At 39.0% G+C, this 24,578-nt stretch overlaps 2 protein-coding genes across 2 annotated transcripts in view; one reads left to right on the top strand and one right to left on the bottom strand.

Moving 5' to 3' along the window:
• The first annotated feature begins 2,145 nt into the window (after positions 1-2,145).
• Positions 2,146-17,922, top strand: LOC114546646 (B-cell receptor CD22). The gene is made up of 11 exons (XM_028565591.1): positions 2,146-2,152; positions 2,297-2,497; positions 4,012-4,239; positions 4,465-4,818; positions 4,930-5,151; positions 7,511-7,738; positions 7,829-8,086; positions 10,541-10,801; positions 11,088-11,348; positions 17,575-17,635; positions 17,840-17,922. The coding sequence occupies exons 1-11, from the start codon at positions 2,146-2,148 to the stop codon at positions 17,844-17,846; spliced, it is 2,088 nt and encodes a 695-aa protein (XP_028421392.1). The 3' UTR covers positions 17,847-17,922.
• A 2,141-nt stretch (positions 17,923-20,063) lies between these two features.
• Positions 20,064-24,578, bottom strand: part of LOC114546678 (complement C3) — a 37,947-nt gene continuing 33,432 nt past the window's right edge. Inside the window, exons 35-41 of the mRNA XM_028565646.1 lie at positions 23,594-23,683; positions 23,190-23,295; positions 22,786-22,875; positions 22,593-22,676; positions 22,297-22,377; positions 21,906-22,053; positions 20,064-20,389 (exon numbers count right to left, since the gene is read on the bottom strand). Coding sequence (XP_028421447.1) covers positions 20,254-20,389; positions 21,906-22,053; positions 22,297-22,377; positions 22,593-22,676; positions 22,786-22,875; positions 23,190-23,295; positions 23,594-23,683 — 735 coding nt within the window. The 3' untranslated portion in view covers positions 20,064-20,253. The remainder of the gene's footprint in view (positions 20,390-21,905; positions 22,054-22,296; positions 22,378-22,592; positions 22,677-22,785; positions 22,876-23,189; positions 23,296-23,593; positions 23,684-24,578) is intronic.

The following is a 24,578-nucleotide window of genomic DNA, read 5'->3' on the forward strand; positions in this document are numbered from 1 at the left end:
CTGCATGTCTTCCCTCTGTCCTCCATTTCATATCTAGCTGTCCTATCTATTAGGGGCGCAAATTCCCAAAAGATAATCTTAAAAAAAGCATGAAATGATTTTGTTGTAGTTTATTTTTACTGCTGCCACTAGATTTTAGTCGAGAGCCATATTTAACTGAGCCCGACATTTCTCTTTTGTGTGTATGCAGTCTTTTTAACCACATTATTTTCTGCTATCCTTTTTTAACCAGTTTCATTATTAAAATTCAGTTGTTGGTTTTTAGTTATTTCTATTTCTATTACCATCACAGCTCCTTATACCATTTTGCTTTTTTATACTTTTTATGGCCCATTTATTTTGTTCTATATTGCATTTGTTTACATTTTCCTTGTTCTGTTCTGTAGTGTTTTATTTTGTTTCAATAAAAAAAGCGGGTGAAATGCTCTCAGCTCATGTCCACATTGAAAGGTTAAAGGACTGCATTTTCCCTGTCTCAGCATGCACTGAAGTGTAAAGTGATGTTACAAACTTTACGTTGTCTCCTTATGAACTTGGTTAAATTGTGCACCATTGAGAGGATTGATAAAACATTGTTTAAGATACTGGCTTGTGCCTCCATTTACAAAAAAGGAAGACATGAGAAATAATCTTGTTAGTGTTGAAGAGGTGGTGTGGATGATACCGGTTTGGTTGCAGCAGATCACAAAACTGGTGTCTTTTTCTGCAAAACAACAAACAAGTCATTGGCTTTGTAATTTACTGGCACCTGGTCCACTGTGTGTATTAATACTGTAAAGAGGAAGGAAGTCTAGTGGGTTTTACCACCATCTGCTTACTCTCATACCCAGAGAGGAACGTTGCTGTTCAAGACACCTTCCTTATACATTAAAAGTAGAACGCTTTAATGTGACTAATCTATGTCTTGTGTATATTTGTCTTTTGTCCCTCACTGAAGCCACACAATGATGAGAGGAGCAGCTATGAGTTCAACAGCAGCAGCGAGGGGTTTTGTTGTCTTCCTTCTCTCTGTGCCAGGTAATGTATATCCACATTTAAACTGTAGGTCATTTAGTTCACTTATTCAGTGCAGCCTTAAATGGGATAAAAAAGTATTCTAAATAAATTCCAGGAAGACCACATTTTTCAAGTCTTTGAAGAGGTTTTGTATTTTTTAACCTGGACCCTATTTTCCCATGTTCCCAAGTGACTAATGGGGACAACCATTTTTTGAAGTTGGTCCAGTATAGAGCAAGAGCCCTGCAGCCAGAAGCCACAACACAGGCTGCAATGTAATCCTATCACACAAAGACATTATTTCTATGTAGGGTCCTTCCCATAATGTAGTCGATCACTTAGAATAACAATCTGAGCTTTTCAGTGGCAAAAACAGCACTTTTAGTGGCCATATATTGACAGTTCATAATTGCCCCATAGGATTACATTGCAGTCCATTTTGTGGCTGTAGGGATGTCGCTTAATACTGGACCAATTTCAAAAATGATTGTCTCTACTAGTCACTTAGGTCCAGGTTGAAAAGTACAGAAGTTCCCCTTTACGTTTTCTTTATTATTACTAGCACAAGTTGTTTTATTGTGATCAACTGAAGTCCTTGGGTCATTTATTTCGTACAAACACCTTACCTTAAATTTGTAAAATAATTTGTTTTCCAATCAAATGCAAAATTATTATTTTATAAACATCCAAAGGAAAAGCATCACAACTTTGTTGATCCTCAATCAACATTTCAAAGTTGTTGCCAATTTTATTTTCTTCTCAATCAACTGATGTCCTTTCAGCTATATTGTGTTGGGTAGTTTGATCAGTAATGGGGTACCATAGTTCATGGATTCTTTATATGTTTTTACTAACATCTGAATATGTAAAGTAACCAGTAAATAAAGCTGTCACATAATTGTATTGGAGTATAAAAGTACAATATTTTCCAATGGCGGTATGAAAAGAAAGGAGTCACAGTAAACTAAAAGTACCTCAAATCTTTACTTAAGTAAATGTACTTAGTTATATTCCATTACTGATGTGGGGGGCCAAAGTCATTTTGGATATTTGGAATTAGTTCAGTTATCTTGCAGCTTTACATAAAGAAACACTTTGTTTGATTTTATGTATCTGATTGTGCTTCCTGATGTGCTCTGTGTTACAGTAATGCAGGGTCAGAACTGGAGAGTGACTTACAATCTTATTGAGATATGTACCTTAAAGGGATCAACAGTGGAAATAAGCTGCACCTACAGATACCCATCCAGAATAAATGGCCGTGATACTACCGTTGAAAAAACAATTTGGTTTACTCAAGTAAGTGATCGTGAGCCTGTGGATCTGAGAACGGACTCAGAGTATTCAGGCCGTGTGCAGTATCACTGCGGTAAGAACGGCTGCACTCTGAGAATCTCAGACCTGAGAGAGAGAGACTCAGCGGAGTACAAGTTCATGTTCACAACAAACCTACCAGGTGGAAGTGTTGCTGGTGAACCTGGAGTCACTTTGTCTGTCACAGGTAACATTTTCATCTAAATATTTATTTTTGTTCATTTTTGTTTTTGTCATTCACTTCATTCATATTCTACACTTGTATACATGTATACTGTACATGCGCATTCTTTTCATTCCTCTTAAGTATATTTTTTTCAGTAGGTGTTCTGGTATTTTGATATTTGGTTAACTTATTTCTTCTATCCATCATCTATATCTATCATCTATCTATCATCTATATATACAGTACATATTTATATACTCTATATACTATACCCCCCACCCCCCCAACTATAAAGGGTCCATAGTTTTGTTCTGGTGTTTAGACAGCTGTGTATGATGCTCCTGTCAGCCTTCACGTGTCTTGGTATGGCAGGCATGGCTTACCATCTTCAGGACCACGGAATCTGCAGACACAACATTTTCCACATATTTAAAACAACTTAAAGCCCCAGTGTGTAACGTTTGTAGTTGTTCATTATCAAAATCTATAATGCCCTTCACAAACTTGTCCTTTTTCATGAATATTGACCACCACCATCAATTCCAAGTATTTCTTTTGGCTTGGAATTTTACATGTGCGCTTGCATGAACTGAGGTAGACGCTCCATAATGATGTGCCATCTTGAAATACGTTAGCCGGTAAGGGACATACAGAACATACTGCTCCACCTTTTAGCATTTTCGACTCACAGCTGCTGCTAATGGGTATCGTAGCTTCCCGGCCCCGGCAAGTTTGAAGAAGGAAACATGGAGGACCACACGTATTCAAAATCCAAATTTCAGGAACAGGAGTCTTCTTCTTCGCTCAGAAAAGAAAACGGATGTTGAAAAGCGCAAGAGACCGGCGTCATCAGAAAAAAGAGTGAACATTGGAGCAGCTTTGGAGGCACACACCAAATCCCAACTAGTCCTCCGGACCGTTGCAGTCTCCTTTTCGTTCTCTCTCCTTTCCATCGGGGGGCGCGTGTGCCCGCTCGTGGTGCAAACTGTGTGTCCGCGCCCTTTCCGACATGAACTCATGGATGTATTAAGAGAACGCATGAACTCCAACAATGGCGGCTGATAGACGGCCTTTTGTACACCTTTGCTTTTTGCAGCTTGAAGGCTACCGTAGCTGCAATACTGCGTGGCGAGAGAAAGTTGATTGTGATATATGATCTCATTGCTAGATGGGAGGAATTCTTACACAATGTAGCTTTAATAATAAGTAAAAAAATGTTAACCAATCTCACATCTTCACTCCAAGCAGAAAAACGTCTTCATCTGGAAAAATTCTGCAGATTTCCATCCTGGATTACGACTAAAAACTGTAAAAACTGTGTTTGGGTCTGTTGCTCAATGGTCAGTTGATTGAATGTTCACAAGACCATTTTTAGTGATTAATATCTCTGAATCGTTTGTAAAAATATTAGATTAGATTCTCACTTCAACATTCATTGTTCCCAAGGGGAAAACATGAACACCCATGCATAGATGCTGTGAATGTGTTCGGATTAATGTATAAATATAAATTATATTTCAGTTCCTTTTTCACAGATCCAGATCTACAGGTTCAGGTGAAACCAATTGTCCACCAGGGTGATACCAAGGCAGAGCTAAAGTGTCACAGCGCTTGTCGTCTCCCTGATCATCCTTCCTACATCTGGTACAAGAGTGGACAAGAAATTGAGGCACAAACATCTTCTTTTACAATCTCATTTGAGTTGACAGACAGCTATACCTGTGCTCTTAAAGGACGTGAAGATTTCCCCTCTCCTTCAGTGTGTGAGTTTACTCAACATTCTTCCACTAACAGAACGCCATGGCACATTTAACCTCAAATGAAATGTTTTAAATATGGATGAACTCACTTCCTCTTTCTATATTAACACCATCGTTTCTCACTTCTGCTGTCAGTAGCTCAGCGACAATACAACCTTCTCTGTGTTACTGCTGTGAAAGATTTAAAAAGTTGTAACGGCTCAGTTTAAAAATTGTTTTATCTTTCAGGTGTCTACGGTCAGCACTGCCACAGAGTGCTGTACACTGAAAAAAGCGTCTGTGCCTTCAAAGGCTCATCAGTGGACATTTATTGCACGTACAGCAGTGATGAATCTATTACATCTAAATTCTGGTTTAGCCCTGAATGTAGTCATCAGTGGCAGAGTGCGTCCCAGCCTGAGGACCTTAGTACAGACTCCCAGTATACAGGTCGTGTTCAGGTCATTGAAACATGGAGAGGATTCTCCACTCTGAGAATCTCTGACCTGAGAGAGAGAGACTCAGCTGAGTATCACTTCAAGTTCAGAACACCAAGATTTGAATGGAGGAGTAGTTTACCTGGAACAACTCTGACTGTCACAGGTACTGATCAACACAACACAGCACAGTGAATGTGACATGTAGCTGATGTAATGTAGAAGAATGTCATGTGACCCTAATGTTTAAAAAAATACCAAAAAAATGTTTGTAAAGATCCAGACATGCAGGTGCAGGTGAGGAGATATCGGTATAATTCCTGGGCAGAACTGAAGTGTCACAGCCGTTGTCGTCTACCTGATCATCCTTCCTACATCTGGTACAAGAACGGACAGAAAGTTCAGAAAACAACATTGTATTATTCTGACTACTTTGGTTCTGCAGACAGCTATTCCTGTGCTGTAAAAGGACATGAGGACTTCCCCTCTCCTTCAGAGTGTAAGTTTACTCCACAGTCTTCCTCTGACATACTGCCATGTGGTGGAGCCTGTAACCTGTACTGTACATTGACTGCTTCAGTAGGAGCTGAGAGCTGAGAGTTTGAGGGAAAACCATAACGATGATGGCTCAAGAGAATGTTAGACATTTTGCATTTCAAAGTTTACATTTTTGTGTGTGCATTTAGTTCTTCTGTTTAAATTTGTGGGATCACAAAAGCCTTGGATGGATCTGGTGACTAAGCCTTTTAAACCAACACTTAGTCATTGGGGAAATTCAATGATCTGTTTTTATGTTCTTAACTTCTTCTTTTGTGGTTCAATCTGGCAACCAGTTTCTCTTCACTCTCAGTTTTAGATGAGTAAATTGCATAGTATATACTGTATTTCAACTACAAAAATGTCCCTCTGAAAAAAAAGAGTGGCAGGTATGATAACATAAAAACAGCAGTGACTGAGCAAATGTTTGTCTAGTTCCTAGACTGATTGATTAGAGTTACAAGGTCTGGATAGTCGAGCTTTGTTGCGGAAATGATGATGTCCAATAATATGTGCCTTAAATAGATGCAATAAAATGTTTAAGATGTGTTTATATTTCAGGTGTCCATGGTCAATCCTGCAACAGAGTGACGTACACTGACAGAAGCATCTGCGTCTCCAAAGGATCTTCAGTGAACATTTCTTGCATGTACAACAGTTACCTAGATCAAGTTGAATCTACACTCTGGTTCAGTCCTGAACGTAGTCATCAGTGGCAGAGTGCTTCCCAGCCTGAAGACCTTAGTACAGACTCCCAGTATACAGGTCGTGTTCATGTTGAAACAGAGAGAGGATTTTCCACTCTGAGAATCTCTGACCTGAGAGAGAGAGACTCAGCTGAGTATCACTTCAAGTTCAGAACACCAAGATTTGAATGGAGGAGTAGTTTACCTGGAACAACTCTGACTGTCACAGGTACTGATCAACACAAACTGATACATTAGCACTCATAAGTTTATGAACCCATGCTAAAGTTGACTAAAAAGAGGTATAAAAAAATCATCTGTTGGAAATTGATCTTAATGCCTTAATTTACAAAATGAGGAAAATCCAACCTTTAAGGACACCAATTTTGTTTGTGAATGAATAATATATCGTAAATAAATAAAATACAAGGGGCATAAGTCAGTACACCCCTATGTTAAATTCCCATAGAGGCAGGCAGATTTTTATTTTTAAAGGCCAGTTATTTCATGGATCCAGGATACTATGCATCCTGATAAAGTTCCCTTGGCCTTTGGAATTAACATAGCCCCACATCATCACATACTTTTCACCATGGTTTTATTTCAGTTAGCCTAATAGCTGGTTTGATTTGCATTATGAGTGCCACTGTATATTTACAGCAGCAGTTTAACAAAAACTTTTTGTGCCACTTTCTAATAAGTCACCCATGGGTCTATACAGGCTGATCTAATGGCTTTATTAAAAATAATTTACAAATGCTTTGTAGAGTAGTGATAAAGCAATTCAACAGATAACTTTTGGATTACAAGGTTGTGAAAAAGGTTTTGGCTAGTGTGTATGTTTTTTTTAAAACTAGTTAATCAGGAAGATTACTTTCTTTAATATTCAACCACTACGTGTCATGGTTGAGGATGATAAACATCAGCTAAAGAGATTTTCTGCAACCCAAAAGTTCTCATGCATGGCTTGTAACTGACCTATACTGTACATTAGGGCTGCAACGATTAATCGATTATTCGATTACTTGTCAACTTTGAAATGAATCGCCAACTATTTTGATAATCGATTAGTTGGTTTGAGTAATTTTCTTCAGACAAAAGTTAAAATTCTTTGATTCCAGCTTGTTGAATGTGAATAATTTCAAGTTTTCTTCTCTCCTCTGTGACAGTAAACTCAATATCTTTGAGTTGTGGACAAAACAAGACATTTGAGGACGTCATCTTGGGCATTTGGGAAACACTGAACAACATTTTTCACCATTTTCTGACATTTTATACACCAAACAACTAATTGATTAATCGAGAAAATAATCAACAGATTAATCGACTATGAAAATAATTGTTAGTTGCAGCCCTACTGCACAGTATTTACAATGTTTAAACTTTTTTTTTTTAAAGTGCATTAACAACATTTTTGTGTTACAAAAATATGGGTTTCAAGTTAAAGTGAAAAAAAGTAAAAAACAGTTGTTATGATTCTCGTAGGGTTTGTATAAACCTCCTTACCCACTTTTGTTCGAGGTGTTAATCATTTAGGTTACAGATATCTCAAAGTATTTCACAGCTGTAAAGATTATCGCATGTGTGTGATGTCTGTTAGCTAATGACATTGTGGGTTTCTCCTCTCACCTACAGCTCTCCAGGTTAAGGTGAACAGAAACATAGTCTACCCTTCTTATACCTATGCAGAGCTGACGTGTCACAGCAGCTGCAGTCCAGCTGATCGGCTTTCCTACGTCTGGTTCAAGAATGGAGCGAGAATCATGAAGGAGGAAAGTTCTTCATATAAAGACCGGTTATATCTCGGAGACAGCATCTCCTGTGCTTTGAAAGGACATGACAATTACAGATCTTTGGCAGTGTGTGAGTTTACTCCACTGTGTACCTAACAAACACTTTGGGTGTAATATTTGCTTCTCCAACTTATAAACATATTGATGTTTTCTACTCCAGATGCTTTGAAGGTTCCCTATGTGTCAGTGAGTCCCTCTGGTGAAATCATGGAGAACACTTCAGTGACTTTGACCTGTAGCAGTGATGCTAACCCAGCAACTACTTATACCTGGTACATGGAGGAACAAAAACTTCTCAACAAAGAACCACACCTTGTCTTCAGTTCAGTCCAGTCCTCTGACTCTGGAGAATATTACTGTGCAGCTGAAAATGAGCTGGGAAAGAGGACATCTGAATACATCTTTATTAATGTGAAATGTGAGTGAAATTCAGTTTGTACTAGAAAATGCATTTCCTGCAGAAAATGCTTGTGAATTCTGAAAAAAAATGCTTGTGAATTCTGAAAAGCTAAATTGCTAAAGCTAAACTGGATTCCTGGCATAATTGCGTAAGAAGAAGGTGAAGTAGTGAGAATAGTTGGGAAAGTGGGAATGGTTTTAATTAGTATGAATTTCATTGAAATGTTGAATACAAATAATGTATCAAACAATATTTTGGAATATTTTAAGTTTTTTTTTTAAAAATACACTGAATTCCTGGTTAAAATGTGTAAGAAGATGAAGTAGACAAGTATGTACGTTTTGACATATAATTAGTGTATGAGAAGTAAGAATTGTGGCCGTGAGAGCAAGTTAAAGAGTACGTTTTAAGACGATGTTCTCTCATAGTATAGTATGTTGAAAAAATTTATTATTTTGAAAAACAATCATAGCATAGTATGTAGAAGAAGGTCATAGTATTCAATGTCGAAAAGGTGATAAAAAGGCATAGTATAGTATGTTGAAAAATGTGATAAAGTCATAGTATAGTAAATAGAAAAAGGTCATAGTAATTGATGTTGAAACAATTCATAAAAACATAATATTATAGTATGTCCAAAAAAAGAGATAAAGACTTTTTGATGTTTTTTTCGACAAACTATAGTATGTTGAAAAAGTAATGAAAAAGTCATAGTATGGCAGAGTTGGGGGTACAGTGCCTTGCCCAGGAGGTGAACTGGCACCTCTCCAGCTACCAGTTTACCACCATACTTTGGTCCATATGGGGATTTGAACCAGCATCCCTCCGGTTCCCAATCGAACTGCCAACAGACTGAGCAAATGCCACCCTGTGATACAGAATGCCGAGAATAATGATAAATAAATCATAGTATAGTATGTGGACATAAGTGATAAAAAGCATAGTATAGCATGTTGAAAAAAGTCTTAAGAACATGCAAACTCCAGACTGGGAATCAAAACAAGGGTCAAAATCTGCTGTGTCTGCTCGCAGCAGTACTAACCACTACACCCTCGTACCACCAAGCAAAGTGTGTTAAAACAGCCATAGCTTTGTATGGTCAAAAAATGTCATAGTATAGTATGTTGAAAAAAGTGATAGTATAGTATGTCAAAAAAAGTGATAAAGAAGTCATAGTATGTCGAAAAAAGTCATGAAAAAGTAATACTATAATATGTCGAAAAAGTTTATATATATTTACATAGTATGGTGAAAAAATTGATAACAAAATAATAATATAATAATATATATATTAATATAGCATGTCGAAAAAAGTCATAGTATAATATGTCAAAAAAGTGATAAAGTCATGGTATAGTATGTCAAAATTGTCACAGTATAGTATGTTAAGAAAAGTGATAAAAGTCATGGTATAGTTTGTCGAAAAAAATCATAAAAGTCACAGTATGGTATGTCGAAAAAAAAGTCAAAGTAAAGTGAGTCGGAAAAAGTCATAGTATAGTATGTTGAAAAAAGTCAATGTATAGAATGTCGATATATAGCAAGTATAGCGATGATAAAAAGCGATAAAAAAGTAGCTCACCTGGTAGGGCATTAACACCATGTAAAGAAGAGACTCAGCCCTTGCCGCAGCGACCACTGGTTCAATTCCAACCTGCAGCCCTTTGCTGCGTGTCATTCCCCCTCTCTCTCCCCTTCAATGTCTAAGCTGTCCCATCAAATAAAGGCCTAAAATGCCAAAAGCTTCTTAAAAAGAAAGAAGTCATAGTATATTATGTCAAAAAAATGATAGCATATGTCAAAAATGTGATAATTTCTAATAGTAGTTTGAAAAAAAAGTCACTGTATAGAATGTCGAAAAAAGTGATAAAAAAGTTTTAGTACAGTATATCAAAAAAAGTGATAAAGTCAGTTTAGCATAAAAGTCATGAATGGTAGGTTTAAAGCAGCGATAAAATAGGTCATAGTGTATTATGTCAAAAAAAGTCATGGTAAAGTATGTCAAAAAAAGGATAAAAACGTCAAAGTATAGTATATAAAATAATTTACTAAAATTATAATTGTATAGTATGTCGAAAAAAGTGATAAAAAAGTCATAGTATGGTATGTCGGAAAAGTCATAGTATGTCAAAGAAAATCCGGAAGAACATGAAAACACACAAAAAGTGTAAGTCACACAATACACACCAATTATAAAAGCAGAAAAAGGTGTACAGAAGAATCGGATAGAAATACTATGAATGCTGCTGAATCAGCATTTACACAGTTATGCAGAAAACATTCAGCTTAATGTTCAGGTTTTAAACACTTAAAAATAGTCTTTCTGGGTCTTCAACTCTGTCTGCTTCACATCACAGTCTGCTGCTGCATTTAACTGAGCAGCTCCAGTAGTTGCTTATGGAGAGGTTTAATTCACTATTGGCAACATGTGGCTGATTGTAAAGTTAACTTATGTCAAATCATCTCTACCAGATGCTCCAAAGCATGCCTCTGTGTTAGTGAGTCCCTCTGCTGAGATAGTGGAGGGCAGTTCAATGACTCTGACCTGTAGCAGTGATGCTAACCCAGCAGCTAAATACACCTGGTACAAGGAGAACCAAACACTGCTTCAAGGACCAGAAGACATCTATCATTTCCCCTCCATCAGCTCTGAGGACAGAGGGAACTACCACTGCAAGTCTGAGAATCAACACGGAGAGTTAGCCTCTAAGTCTGTATTTATAGATGTTCAGTGTAAGTATTAAACATTTGCACTTCTCTTAGGCTCACACTGTATTTAAAAGTAGGGATTAGTGGGTTGATTTGTGCGGTTGGGGAAGTAGAGCCACCTGTTATTTACAGGAAACCAAGGACAAAGTTGTCTCATGTGACCATACATTTGAAAGAGTGCATTTTATGTACTCCATAATGGCGATAGAGGGACACAAATATGTTTGTACATTTAAGTTTAAACCTGTCCAGACACACAGCATGTCTGCAAACATTAATGATTTGGCTCCTTTTACATGTTCTCCTCCAGATGGTCCAAAGCTTCCCTCTGTATCAGTGAGTCCCTCTGCTGAGATAGTGGAGGGCAGTTCAGTGAATCTGACCTGTAGCAGTGATGCTAACCCAGCAGCTAACTACACCTGGTACAAGGAGAATGAAGACTCACCAAAAGCATCAGGACAGATCTTCACCATCACTGACTTCAGAGATGAACACAGTGGGAATTATTACTGTGAAGCCCAGAACAGAAGAGGAAGTCAGAACTCCACCTTACATCTGATTGTTGTAGCAGGTAAGTCTTTTAATTCACACACACACACACACACACACACACACACACACACACACACACACACACACACACACACAGATCATAGATGAGATCATAACACACCATCTGATGTAATGCAGTGGGAACAGATCCCCTCCCCATCAAACCAGTTATGTGAAACTGCTCAGACCTAGTCACCAATAAGATTCGTAAAAATATAATAATAGATAAAAACTAGGGGTGGTACAGTTCATGAAAAAACATCCGAACCATTTGGTTCGCTTGTCTCGGTTCGGAGCGTTAGGCATCACATGGTTCGTCAGTATACTGTTAATGTGCACTAACCTCTTACTGCCGTAGTGCCCACTTTCAACACCTATGTTAAAACACTTACCGGAAATGACGAGGGGGATTAGCTTGACGAACGCAACACATGGCAGCTGATTGGACGAACGTGTGACGTGGGTCTTGCTGCTCCCCGAATTTCAAAACAGACTCTAACGGCGTCTCGTTCTGAATACGATCTCGTATTTTACGAAAATAGTTCACCGAAACGTGTTTCTGAAAACATTTTAAGCGAGCCTATTGTTCCTCAAGTGGAGTGTGGAGTGCTGCAGGTCACGTCACATGCAGAAATGTCAAGTAGGAGAGATAAGGAAGGCTGACTGGAGTTGGAGGATGCGTCAGCGTCATATATAGTCTGGTGTGTGGCAACATTTTGGATTTCATGTTACCTATGATGACAGCGGAAATAAAACAATATATAGAACTGACACTGCATTCATGTATTGTGCAACATGCATTCAATATGCTAGTTTTAGCTATACATCATATGCTGAAGTATATATCTGGATTTTAAAGATTAAAAGAAAAAAATAACAAGAACCGTAAAGAACGGTGACCCGAAAACCATGATACGAACCGAACTGTGGGTTTTTTGAACCGTGCCACCCCTAAGAAAAACACCAGCCATGAACTTTTTCAACCCTTTTGGACCCATGTTACAGTTTTTTTCTGATTGCTTTAGCACTACTTTGAAAGCAGGAACCGGTTTTTCAAAACACTACACACAATTAGCACAACCAATCAGCAGAACACCTCAGACCCTTTGCAAAATGAAACACTTTTGCAAAAACTATACACTTATTTATTAAAACCATATTTTGTTTACCATATGAAACATACACACGTTTCATATGGCTTAATTCTGTGTGAACCAGTTACACACTGCTGTTGCTAACCTAAAACACTTTTAGCAATTCTACTTCTCAGTGATTAGAGTACTGTAAATGAAGTACACAGAGAAAGTGCAAATATACAATAAGTTCACCAAACACTACACAAGACTGAGGACTGAGGAAAATATAATTGATTTCTCTCCATATACCCAAATCAGTCAACATGTCAACATGGAGAATCACAACAAAACATGTCCCAGTTTTCATACAGCTACTACAGTAGTGTACATAACACTGTTAGCTCAGCAAACAACAGACACATAAAATACTGTATCCACTACAGGTTAAAATCTGAAAAAGTACAGAAAATACTAGACATTATCTCTTCGCCTAGCTGAATCTGGCCAGAGAATTTCATCAACATCACAGGCAATATCCTCATTGGCAAGACACCGTGGGAAGAACCATGTTGAATGTCGAATCCATCCTTGCACAGCTGCAAGTCAACTGGTTCACAGGTGTCCTCCATGGCCTCAATGAGGGGTACCCCTTCCTCTTCCTCCTTCTCATCCTCTGTGGATTCTCCCTTTCACCCTCCCTCTTCTTCTGACTCCTTTAATTTTGGTTGAAGGCAGGTGAACTTACCTGCTGCATTTTTATAGTGGTTAAACCTGATTGGTGTGTCTACAATTAAGCAATCATGTGTTTCCACACCTGATGGCTGTGTTTCACAGATTGGCTGAAAGGTGTGGTCATTTGACTGTCAAGTGCTTTGGAATTGCAAGGAAGTGACATCATGACATACTTCTGTGTCTAATCCGTGCGTTCATGGACATCGGAAAAACGTTTTTCCGAATGAAAACGTCACTATTCACGTAACGTCCTGTGGGAATCAGAGGTGGGAAACTCGGGCTGGATTTTGATAACCGAGTTTCCCAGTTGGTGACGTGTTGTTGACAACTGACGTTTGATGGAGGCAACTTTGGTTCACTGAACATATTTTAATGATAATAAACTGTTTATTGTGGACAAATGCCTCTGCTAAGAATCATGCCATGAACCCAGAGTGTTATTTAATACTATTAACTCTGTTGTGAATCCATCCACCTCTGATCCGACAGAGGTTTCAACTAGTACCTGTGAGAAGTTTCTCTTTTATTTTATTGACAAAGTTGCATCTGTCAGGCAATACGCCAGTGTTAGTTTTAATGTGTTTGTACCTGCTGCTCCTATGCATTCTGCTGTGTTTGAGGAATTTCAGCCAGTTTCTCTGACATTGCTTTCTGAGATCGTGCAACACATGAAACCTACCCACTGTCCGTTAGACATTGTTCCCGCCAGGATAGTGAAGGAGGTTTTTAATGACACCATTGGGCCGAGTCTACTCACTTTTTTTAATTCTTGTCTTAGTTTAGGTTCTGTCCCGGCTGCCTTTAAACATGCTGTGGTCAGGCCCCTACTTAAGAAGCCTAATCTTGACCCTACAGTGTTGTCCAATTTTAGACCAGTCTCCCATCTGCCTTTTCTGTCAAAGGTTTTGGAAAAAGTTGTTTTTATACAGTTACAAGCCTTTTTGCAATTGAACTCTGTGTTTGAAAAATTTCAATCTGGTTTTAGATCACGTCACAGCACTGAGTCTGCACTGCTTAGAGTGCACAATGACATTGCCCTGTCTGTAGATGCCGGAAATCCTACTGTTTTAGTGCTATTGGACCTCACAGCGGCGTTTGATACGGTAGACCATGCAGTCCTCCTCTCTCGCCTTGATCAGTACATAGGCATCCGAGGCTCGGCCCTTCAATGGTTTAGCTCCTATTTGGCGAATAGGAGCTTTTCTGTTATGATTGGTGACTGTTCCTCGTCAACCACTCCTCTCTTGTGGGGTACCCCAGGGTTCAATTCTTGGCCCAATCCTGTTTTCTTTATATATATTGCCGTAAGGGGCTATAATAGGAAAGCACAACTTATCTTTTCACTGTTATGCAGATGATTAGCAAATTTATTTGCCTATCAAACGGAATGACCGTGTCGCATTAGACTCCCTGCTAAGTTGTATCAATGATATTAAGTTGTGGCTATCACAAAACTTTCTAAACTTGAACGAAGATAAAACGGAGTGTATCATCTTCAGTACTTCAGGCACGACAAACGGTCCATCCTTGAGTTTGGGAGCACTGGCTTCATATTTTAAGCCAGCTGTCAGAAATTTGGGGGTTACTTTTGAATGCAACATGAAATTTGACAAACAAATCAGCAATGTTGTTAGAATGAGCTTTTTCCAGCTCCGTCTACTAGCTAAAGTTAAGCCATTCCTTAACAGGCATGATCTAGAAAAAGCGATCCATGCTTTTATTAGTTCAAGGTTGGATTACTGTAATGCTTTCTATGTTGGTTTGAATCAAACCTCCATCTCACGCCTTCAACTTGTGCAAAATGCTGCTGCTCGCTTTTTAACAAATACATCTAGACGTGCACACATCACTCCCGTTCTTTACACCCTACATTGGCTCCCTGTGCGTTTTAGAATAGATTTTAAGATTTGATGTTAGATTTGATGTTAGATTAGATGTTTTTAAGGCCCTTAATGGCCTAGCCCCGGAATACCTATCCGAGATTTTAACCCTGCGTGAGCACAGCCGGTCTTTGCGGTCTTCTAACCAACTGGTTTTAGAAGTGCCAAGGTCAAGGTACAAACGATGGGGTGATCAGGCTTTTGCGGTTGCTGCCCCGACACTCTGGAACAAGTTACCCCCTGATATTCGCACAATTACAGATGTAGCTCTTTTTAGGTCTAAACTCAAAACCTACCTGTTTAGAATGGCTTTTAATACGCAGTAGTGGTGTGATAATTTCCTCTTCCTGTTTCTGTGTAACCTTTTATGATTTTACTGTTTTCTACGTTTCATTCTTCTTATTGCAAGATATGTTGTCTATTCTTAGTTCCGATGTGAAGCACTTTGGATACCTGCTGGTTGTTTTAAAGCGCTATACAAATACATTTTGATTGATTGATTGATTGATTGATTGATGCACAGACATAACATGTTTGAAATTATTCATAAATAGGCCTATGTATAAAAAAAAACAAACACATTATCCGTGTCATTTCACGTTCGTTGTCCTGCAGATAACACAAACAAACACCTGGTCATGTGCTGTTTGGATGCTCGTATAAGAAAACAGCAGAAAATCTTTTGTTATTGTGGCCTCCATGTTTTCACACACCTGATGCTCTAGGCTACGGCCAACCGTTGGTGGCAGTCATGCAAAAAGTTGTTATGCCAAACGGCAATATAACAGAAGAAGAAGAAGACGCATCCCGACCATGTGAACGCTGGCAGTCGGAAAAACAACGTAATCACGTTATCCCTGTTATTCCCAGTTGGCATGAACGCAGCATATGTCTCAGTAAAATTAGGAAACTTTTGTTTTCTTGCTGTTTAAGATTACAACTGGGATGGTCAAATGCATGTTGTTTCTGTTTTGAATCAGACTTTTTAAAAATAATTCACAAACATCCGGTTTGGATAGGCAGAGACCAGTGAAGATCTCAATTCAGAAGTACATGGATCGAATAGAGGATATAGCCATTATTCTTTTACTGTCCCAAAATAAAAAATATATTAAATTGTATGAACAAGTATTTTTTTTACATTGTCACTCTGAGGCTAGTCTATATCCTTGACATTCCACTTCCGGGATTGCTCCGTTGCTCCCGGAGAATCTGCCGGATTTCACTGATTTGGGCCGGATATCCGTTGCCTTGGGCTTCCTTTGTGTTGACATTTTAAACTCTGGTCGATTTATGAGGACTACAGTTAACCTTTTCTCTGATATCTGCAGGGTAAATCCAGACCGCTAGCTAGACTATCTGTCCAATCTGAGTTTTCTGTTAAAACAACTTTTAAACGTACACATCTTCCACCAAAACAAGTTCCTTCCAAGCCTATTTTGCAGTGGCACCACGGCTTTTCTCTGGTGCTTAGCACCGCCCAAGACGATTGTGATTGGTTTAAAGATATGCCAATAAACCAGAGCAGGTTTTCCTCCCATCCCCGAATGCTATGTGGAGTAGCCAGACTCTCCTCCAGCGCGTTTTGGAGGAGGGTCTGGCAAAGCGAGACTACTCTGAGGCCAATGGTGCTGTACATCTTGCAACAGCCTAATTAATTGTCAGTGTTGTCATTTTATCACCTCTTCTAGGAATATGGAAATCATTAGCCGTTGGAACAACCATTGCTTTTGTCCTGGCTGTCATACTGCTCTCTGGTTTTATGTTGGCTAGGTAAGCACCTTCATAGAGTCATTGAAACAAACGTGACTCAAACAATAAACTTGGATCTTATTTTTGAAAAGGTTTGGCCATACATTCTGTCATTTTTGGCAACACTGTACTACAGTTATCCAGAAACAGGGGGGCATTGTTACAATTTAGTCCAATGTGGAAAGAAATAAGGCAATAGTTTACTTTAAATGTCAATGGTATCCATTATTATGTTAAAGGTCCCATGGCATGAAAATGTCACTTTATGAGGTTTTTTAACATTAATATGCGTTCCCCCAGCCTGTCTCTGCCCATCCCCTTATATGGTCTGCACTTCCTGTCTTGTTAGTTTCCCTCTGTTTCTGCTCTCACCTATTCCCAATTATGGTCTTGTCCAGTCCCCTGTCTTCCTGTTAATTGGTCTGTGTATTTCTACTCCTGGTGGTCCTCTGTCCTTTGTCGGTTAGTCTCTCTGTTTGTAGTTGTAAGTTTGTAAGATGTAGAGTCAGAATAAAGCATGTTTGTCTGAACTTCTGCCTGGAAGAATCTTGCATTTGGGTCCTCCTGCTGAAACCATGACAGTTAACACAAAACTATGGATACAATAGGTCAAAAGTTGTAACAGGAAGTCAGTCTGTAATCTGTGATTTTGGGTGATGATTTTAAAGTTGGCCTAAATTTTCTTTTCCAAATATGTTTGTTTAACCTGGAGGTTTGCTTAAAATGTTTCCCTTCATTACATTTTAAATCCTTAAAGCAGTCAGTTTGTCAGAGTTAAATTATTCATTAATTTCTTTCTAACCAGAAAGAAGAGGGCTTCCAAGCAATCACCTGAGCCTAAAGAGAGACCAAAACCCAGGGAACAGGTGAGGAAGAAGAGTTGAACCTGCTGGATCACATGTGAAAGCACTTCATCTTGCTCCTTTTCCCAAATTTTATCGGGCCAATTACATTGGGCTGCAGCATTCTATACCCCACCTGTAATGATACTTCCTTGAACGTCTGGCTGTGGATAGGCCACCTCTGGGGGAGTCCCTTTACTGTAAGTAACAGTGATCTTGTCTCTGCAGTATCTAACTACTCAGAGACAGCCGGACAATGGGCAGGAGGACCTTCACTATGCCAGTGTCCAGTTCACCAAGAACCAGCCAGATTCTCTCTACATCAGACCAGCTCGGCTCCACAGACAGAAGGAGGAAGAGAGTGTTGTGTACGCTGCGGTCACATTTAAGAGGTGAGCAGCTCTTCTCACAGGAACATTATCCTGACTTTAAGATTAGAATGACTATTAGCTTGGACACATCGAATCGCTGTTGCATTTGCCTGATGTGCTTTGACCTGTTTTATAAATCACTGTTAGTACCATTTAATATCTTATCTATTAAAATCCCTGATTCCATTTTTTTTCTTTGAAAACCAGAAGTCAGAAGTCAGACGGGGAGGATTCATCTGCATTGTACAGCACAATCAACAAAAAACCTGCTGAACACAGAAGAAATCTCCAGCATGGTATTTATATTGAGTAGTTTGTTTATGTGAGCAGGTAACCATTGATTGTATATATTTCTTTGTGAAAAAACAGCATTACGAGAACCACAGATTTCAAACTTACAAAATTAAACAGACATGTTTTTGGGAGTCTAATTATTTAGAAGTACATTCAATGACACCCTGTTGTTTGGATGTTTTAACCCCCAGCAGATACAACCCTCTACAATTGATTGTCATGTGTGTAACAGCGATTGAACCAGTGGCGTAACGAGCCAACACCGGGCCCCTATGCAGGATTAACAAGGCGGGCCCCCCTACTACAGCACGTGATGACGGCGCAATGTCCACGAGTAGGCCACCATGAATAGGACAGGATCATAGAGACACAGATTATAGGAAATGAGATGACACGCACCACAACAACAAAAAAACACTGGTGAATGTGCACCATAACACATTAAAAAACCACACAAGGGCAGTCCTTCCAGGATTTTGCGGCCTTTTTTGGAGATTGTTATGGCCTAAAATGCCTGATTTCACGGGAGCTTTTGCAAAAAAATGCGATAAAAATTGCAATGTCTTTTGTAGGTTTGTTGCAATGAAGTTGCAGAAGACAGTGAAAGTTGTAAAACAGGTTGCATTTTTTTTGTATAGTTCTTTAAAAATAAAAAGGAAAATAATAATTATTACTATTAATTAATTACTCTGGGCTGAGATTTCCTAGGAACCTTACCAAAAAGGCTCAGGATGCTGCAAATGTTGGTATAATATGAAAATGGCTGGTGGATTTAAGACAGAAATTAATAATTTATTGAATTAATCAAATTTGAACATATATGTTACTGTCAGTGGCTTGTTGATCCTTACATTGTTAGTTAATTTCCTATCCTGGCCACACACACACACACACACACACACACACACATTCATACGGTGTGATAAAGTACTTATTGCGCTTTAACTTATCATTGCACACTTGTGATTGTGTGTGTGTGTGTGTGTGCGCGCATAGGTCATGGGGGAAATGGAGCAGCAGCCCCGCCTGCAGCAGAGAGCAGACAGTATTCAAACAGCAGCCGCTTCAGTGACTATATAATGAAAAAACCATTACAGCGTACATTGATGTTAAAATGTATACAGGTTGGCAAGACGGTCTGAAAAGTTTAACACGGTCTTTCGCTGTACATTTTGTTTTTAAATGTGAGATGTTCAAGTCACACACTTCTCATCTTCATAACAGAAACAAGGAAATCAATTTGACCCGTTCTCACTCCCGCTTGGTCAGTGGCTGCACGTGGGACTGCTGGGATTGTCGCAAGTAATGAAAATGCGATAGGGGGCCCTGGCTGTCAATCAATATCTTCCAGTGATGCGGGCCCCTGATTGGTCCGGGCCCATAAGCACCGCTTACCCTGCTTACCGATAGTTACGCGTCTGGATTGATCTCTCTGCAACCTGAACTTAACTGACCTGTTAACCTAAGTATGAAACCTTGGTCAACCATTTCATTCGAAGTGATTATGTCTTTGTGAGGCACTTTGGTGCAAAACTTGTTTGCTTTTAAGTGCCCTATAAATGAAATAAACTTGTATGCAGGATAATGAAGATGGTGTCTTTTGCGACAGTTTGTTGTATTAATCCCATCCTTTTATCAACAATACATTTTAGGCATTGCGACTGTTTTTTCTTAACCATTCTATAAAAGCTATGATACCCTTGAGAAGACAGTTTAGTTTTCTTTTATTACTGATGTTTATTTCTTTCTCATTCTTATATCATTACAGTAAAGATAAACCTGTTGGGTATGTTGCTATAAAAAAACTCCACTTCAGTTCTTTTTTCTACAGTGAAAACACAAATAACTTTAATTAATGTCATTATTACTCTGGCATTAACCCTAAAATGATCATTAAATGTTTGTGTGAACAGTTATTTGACATCTTTGCCACAAAACATCACAGGATAAAGGTGTGCAGTTGCGTCTCAGATGCCTCTACACCCTGCAGGCATTGACAGACAGTTCATCTGCAGTATCATCGAGGCTCTTGCATTTAGCTTGCATGCTGGAGCACTCTGCAGACGTAGGCCAGCGTTCCACCCAGGTGTCCTTTCCCAGCATGTAGATGGATCTGGCAGACAGGGAGGAAAGAGAGGAGTCTAGACTGTAAGGGTGTATTTTGGCTTGTGCACCTTGCCTCAAAATGGCTAGGATACATCTTTTACTGCAGTTTCATTATTTAAAGAATATCACCGGTGTAGTTTCTCTGTCCTTCAGTCCCTAGTAGTACTTAGTAATAAGTGATACCGTCACTTTACCTTTACATACTCTTTACTTACCATTTTACAAACTGTTTATACATGTGTATACTTATACTGTTTACATTCAGTGAATTCATTTGCAAGTACTCTACACCAGCCTAACATTTATATTACTTTATTTCATTTCATTATTAGTTGTTTTATTTCATCCCTATTTTTCAACTTCTGCAATATTTTATGCCTGAGATTTTCATTTTTTTTTTTTTTTGCATTGTTTTCTTTTTATACATATTTAATGAGCAGTATTGGAGGATGTCAGAGATCAAACATTTTCATTGCCAACTTGTACATTGGTAATACATAACTTGAAACTTGATTGATAACTAGGAAAATAAAAATAAAGGAACCTTTTTACTGTAAGTCAGAGTTTGTACTTAGGGGGACACTAAGGTTTTCTCAAACGTCAGTTTGCGATGCAGCAAGCAAACAGTACCGGTGCTCATATTATGCGCTTTATTATGAGTTTGTACCAGAATAGGTTTACATGGTTACATTTTCAAAAAACACCATATTTTGGTTGTACTGTACATTGCTGCAGATCCTCTTTTCACCCTGTGTGTTAAGCTCTCTGTTTTAGCTACAGAGTGAGGCATCACACTTCTATCCCATCTTTGTGGGGAGGCGCATATGCGCAGTAGCTAGGTAAGGATCACATCAGATAGTTGTTTGTTTCTCCAACTTCAGTTAGTACAAGGCAGAATTAGCTGGGAGACTTCTTCTAAATGAGGGCGCACTTCCAACTTTGCGTGGAATACCTGCAGAACAGGGACATGTAAGTAGTTCTTTTGTAGATTATGGTGAACTAGTGTGTGTTGTAGCAGTGTTTTGCCATTGAGAACAAGCTAGCATGCTACGGTTAGCCACCTCGTCTCAGCTACTGACGTAGAAAGCCGTGCAGATTTTGAACAGCTCACCCGGAGACTGAAGGCAGAAGACATTCAGAAACCCGTATCTCACTCAAAACAGCATGGATGGATTTTGAAGTTTGTATGTGTGTGGAAGCACCAGAGACACAAAATAACACCCCAAATCCCAGAAAAAGTGATTTTTTCATAATATGGGCACTTTAAATTTTCAGGAAGGCATGACTTTTAATCAACTGGCAACAGCTGACAGTTTACTGCATGCATCCAACTTGTTCTACTCGGGTAGCTTCATATGCATGGCGGCTAGAAAACATACATTTTCCAAATTTGACTACATAAACTCATCCATGTTTATAGTCAGAACCTCCAACTGTCACTTGCACTGCAGCCAACTTCTCCTCCCACAATTGCCTACCATTTTTTGTAACGAGTATACTTATTTTTTCCTTGCTCTTCTTACCTGTTGGTGTCACTATCAATGTTCCACAAGTCCTCTTTGGGGCCGATGATGAGGTACTCGGAGCCCTGCTTCAGGTTGATTCCATCCCTGCAGCCTCCGTGAGACATGAAGAACCTCTTCTGACCCACCTCGACTCCTGCCTCCACACCTGGACGGTAGGAGGAGATTCAGATGATACATAGCTTCAGGACTAGAGAACAGACCTTTAAATCCACCGAGTGTGAATATGGGTCCATCTGATAAGTAATCATGCTATTTGTTTGGATAATCTACATTGTGAGGCCATTGTGAGGATGTCTCTTACTTAGTAGTTAGTGGTTAACTATCCTTTATTTGAAAATAAAAAAGAGCTGATAACCATAAAAGACAGCCGGCTATTGCATCGACTCACCCAGCTTGATAACTCGTGTGATCTCCATCTCATATTTGTCGTAGTAACTCTGGCTGACATTCAGCACCTTCACTTTGAAAACTAAAGCACAAGAACATCTCATTATAAGGAAATACATTAATTACCACTAATAGGTATGGTTGCTGTTAATACTTCTTGCAAAATATTGAAAGTAATTAATGACCCTTTTCTCTGCATATTGTACCAATAATTGCAAATAACCATCCATGTTATCCTCTCATATTTGCTTCTGTGATTAATCAAGTTGTGTGTGAGTGTGTGATAGTGTATCATACCGTGGTGTAAAGTATTGCAGGCAAACACCTCTCTGTCTTTATTGAGGAAGTTTTCACTGTCGGTTTTGGAAATGCAGCAGTCACCTGGACAGTATGAGAATTTATTTATTTTTATCCAGAAATTGAAAACAACAGACACCATAAATACAAACGTGTCCACTAATGCACTGTTGCAGACATGTGCACACGTTACCCTGCGTGCAGCGGCAGACGTTGTCCCTGCAGATCTGAGTGAGCGCCTCTTTGTCCTCTCTGGGAGTGTAGGTGCGACTGCAGCGGTGATCTGAGAGAGAGAGAGAGAGAGAGAGAGAGAGAGAGAGAGAGAGAGAGAGAGAGAGAGAGAGAGAGAGAGAGAGAGAGAGAGAGAGAGAGAGAACGTACAACACCTGTCACCATCATACTGAAAGATTAAATATTATTTTTCAATATTACTATCACAATAAATAAACTGGACATATTCTACATGATCAAACCAGGACCAAATCTGCCTATTATTTTGTCTCAGTTTGGGTCTTTTACTGATGATTAAGATGTTTTGGTAGTGAACTATTTCTTGTATGTGATATGAGCTATGATGGTCAGAATGTGTTCTCCCACCAGGGTTGTAATACTCGTAGACAGTAACCGAGGATGGCTGAAGGAGGCCGACTTTGAAGCTCTGCTGAAGCCTGAAGATCAGGATCTCTGGCTCTTTGTGAGACACCTGAGAGGACAAAGGGGGATAACTAAGTGCAACAGAGAAAAGAAACAGCCAGTGAGGATACTATTTTTGCAAGCTTGAGCTCCAAAACATGAGGTCATTCTCTAAGATGTGAGTATTCTGTGTAACAGTGCTGTGTAAAATATGGAAACTCCTTACATTTAGTTGCTCCAAGTTTTATTATGCAAAGTTATGGAGATAATTCAGGCACAAAAAATGGAGACATTACCAGATGCACAAACTGACTTCAAGAGACCGTTTTGACTTCCTTCTGGTAGCTAACAAGTAAACAATGTTTTACCTTGAACAGGTGGATGATCAGAGAGCCTCTGTCACTCAGGTTATCAACAATCTGAAAGTTATTGATGTAACGGTCCACTGAGTTCGACAACTGGACAAACACAAAAATTACAGAATCAGTTAGCAAGCCTGGCCTAAACAGGTAGCCAGTGTCATTTTCTTTGTTATTATCCCGATATAGAAAACATCAAGTGATACATGTAGCCTTCAAAATGTACTTTCTGTGCTGTTTTGGGAAACAAAACTTGGTGCCCAGTGCTATTTTAAGACACTTAAAAACATGGCTCTTTTATTAATACTGTTTTTTAAACTTTATATTCTTCTCACGTGGAAGATCGCCTTAATAGTGACTAACACCATACAACGTTTCAATACAACAACTACTGATGGTGAAATGCCAATTTTTTTACTTGCTCACCCGATGACAGTCTCCTTATCAGCAGGGCTATAGAATAATATGTAAAGTTTTATATGGAAAGTTACTTGTATAATCCATGTTATCAACTCAGGTCGGTCTTTTGTGTGTTTAAGACAAAGACCCAGACAAATCCGGGGCAAAATGAACCTAGGGGTAAATAACACATGTCCGAGTTCGACCATTCTCTGGGATATGTTTTCATGCTAATCGAATGTGACCAGTTTTAGCCCAAAAACGCTAATTAGCTTATAACGCTAGTCATCAGGGCACGGGTAAAGTAAAAAGAAATCGCTATTCCTATACCACTAACAAGGCTCAAAATAGCACCACACTTCCACAGTAGCATAATGAGGGTTCCTACATGTAAACCGAAGCATTGAGAACTTTGTAAGTGTACAGACAGTTTATTAAAAAGATAGTTTAGAAAGACAGTACTGTTCACGTATACAGGCAAGCGCCATCTTGGGAAAACAGTCACGACCAGTCGAACAACGAACGCTGTGTAACCAGTAACCAGTAACATAGCTGAAACACGGCATTCGTTTACATTTAGGGACCCTCATTATGC

The sequence above is a fragment of the Perca flavescens genome, chromosome 2, assembly GCF_004354835.1.
Source record: "Perca flavescens isolate YP-PL-M2 chromosome 2, PFLA_1.0, whole genome shotgun sequence".
In the NCBI taxonomy this organism is placed as follows: domain Eukaryota; kingdom Metazoa; phylum Chordata; class Actinopteri; order Perciformes; family Percidae; genus Perca; species Perca flavescens.

Bases quoted from the DNA above. Each gene is read 5' to 3' on its own strand.
- LOC114546646 (XM_028565591.1), top strand. The intron at 7,739-7,828 runs GTGAGTTTACTC...TTTCTACTCCAG, and splicing joins TTACAGATCTTTGGCAGTGT to ATGCTTTGAAGGTTCCCTAT. The intron at 8,087-10,540 runs GTGAGTGAAATT...CATCTCTACCAG, and splicing joins CATCTTTATTAATGTGAAAT to ATGCTCCAAAGCATGCCTCT.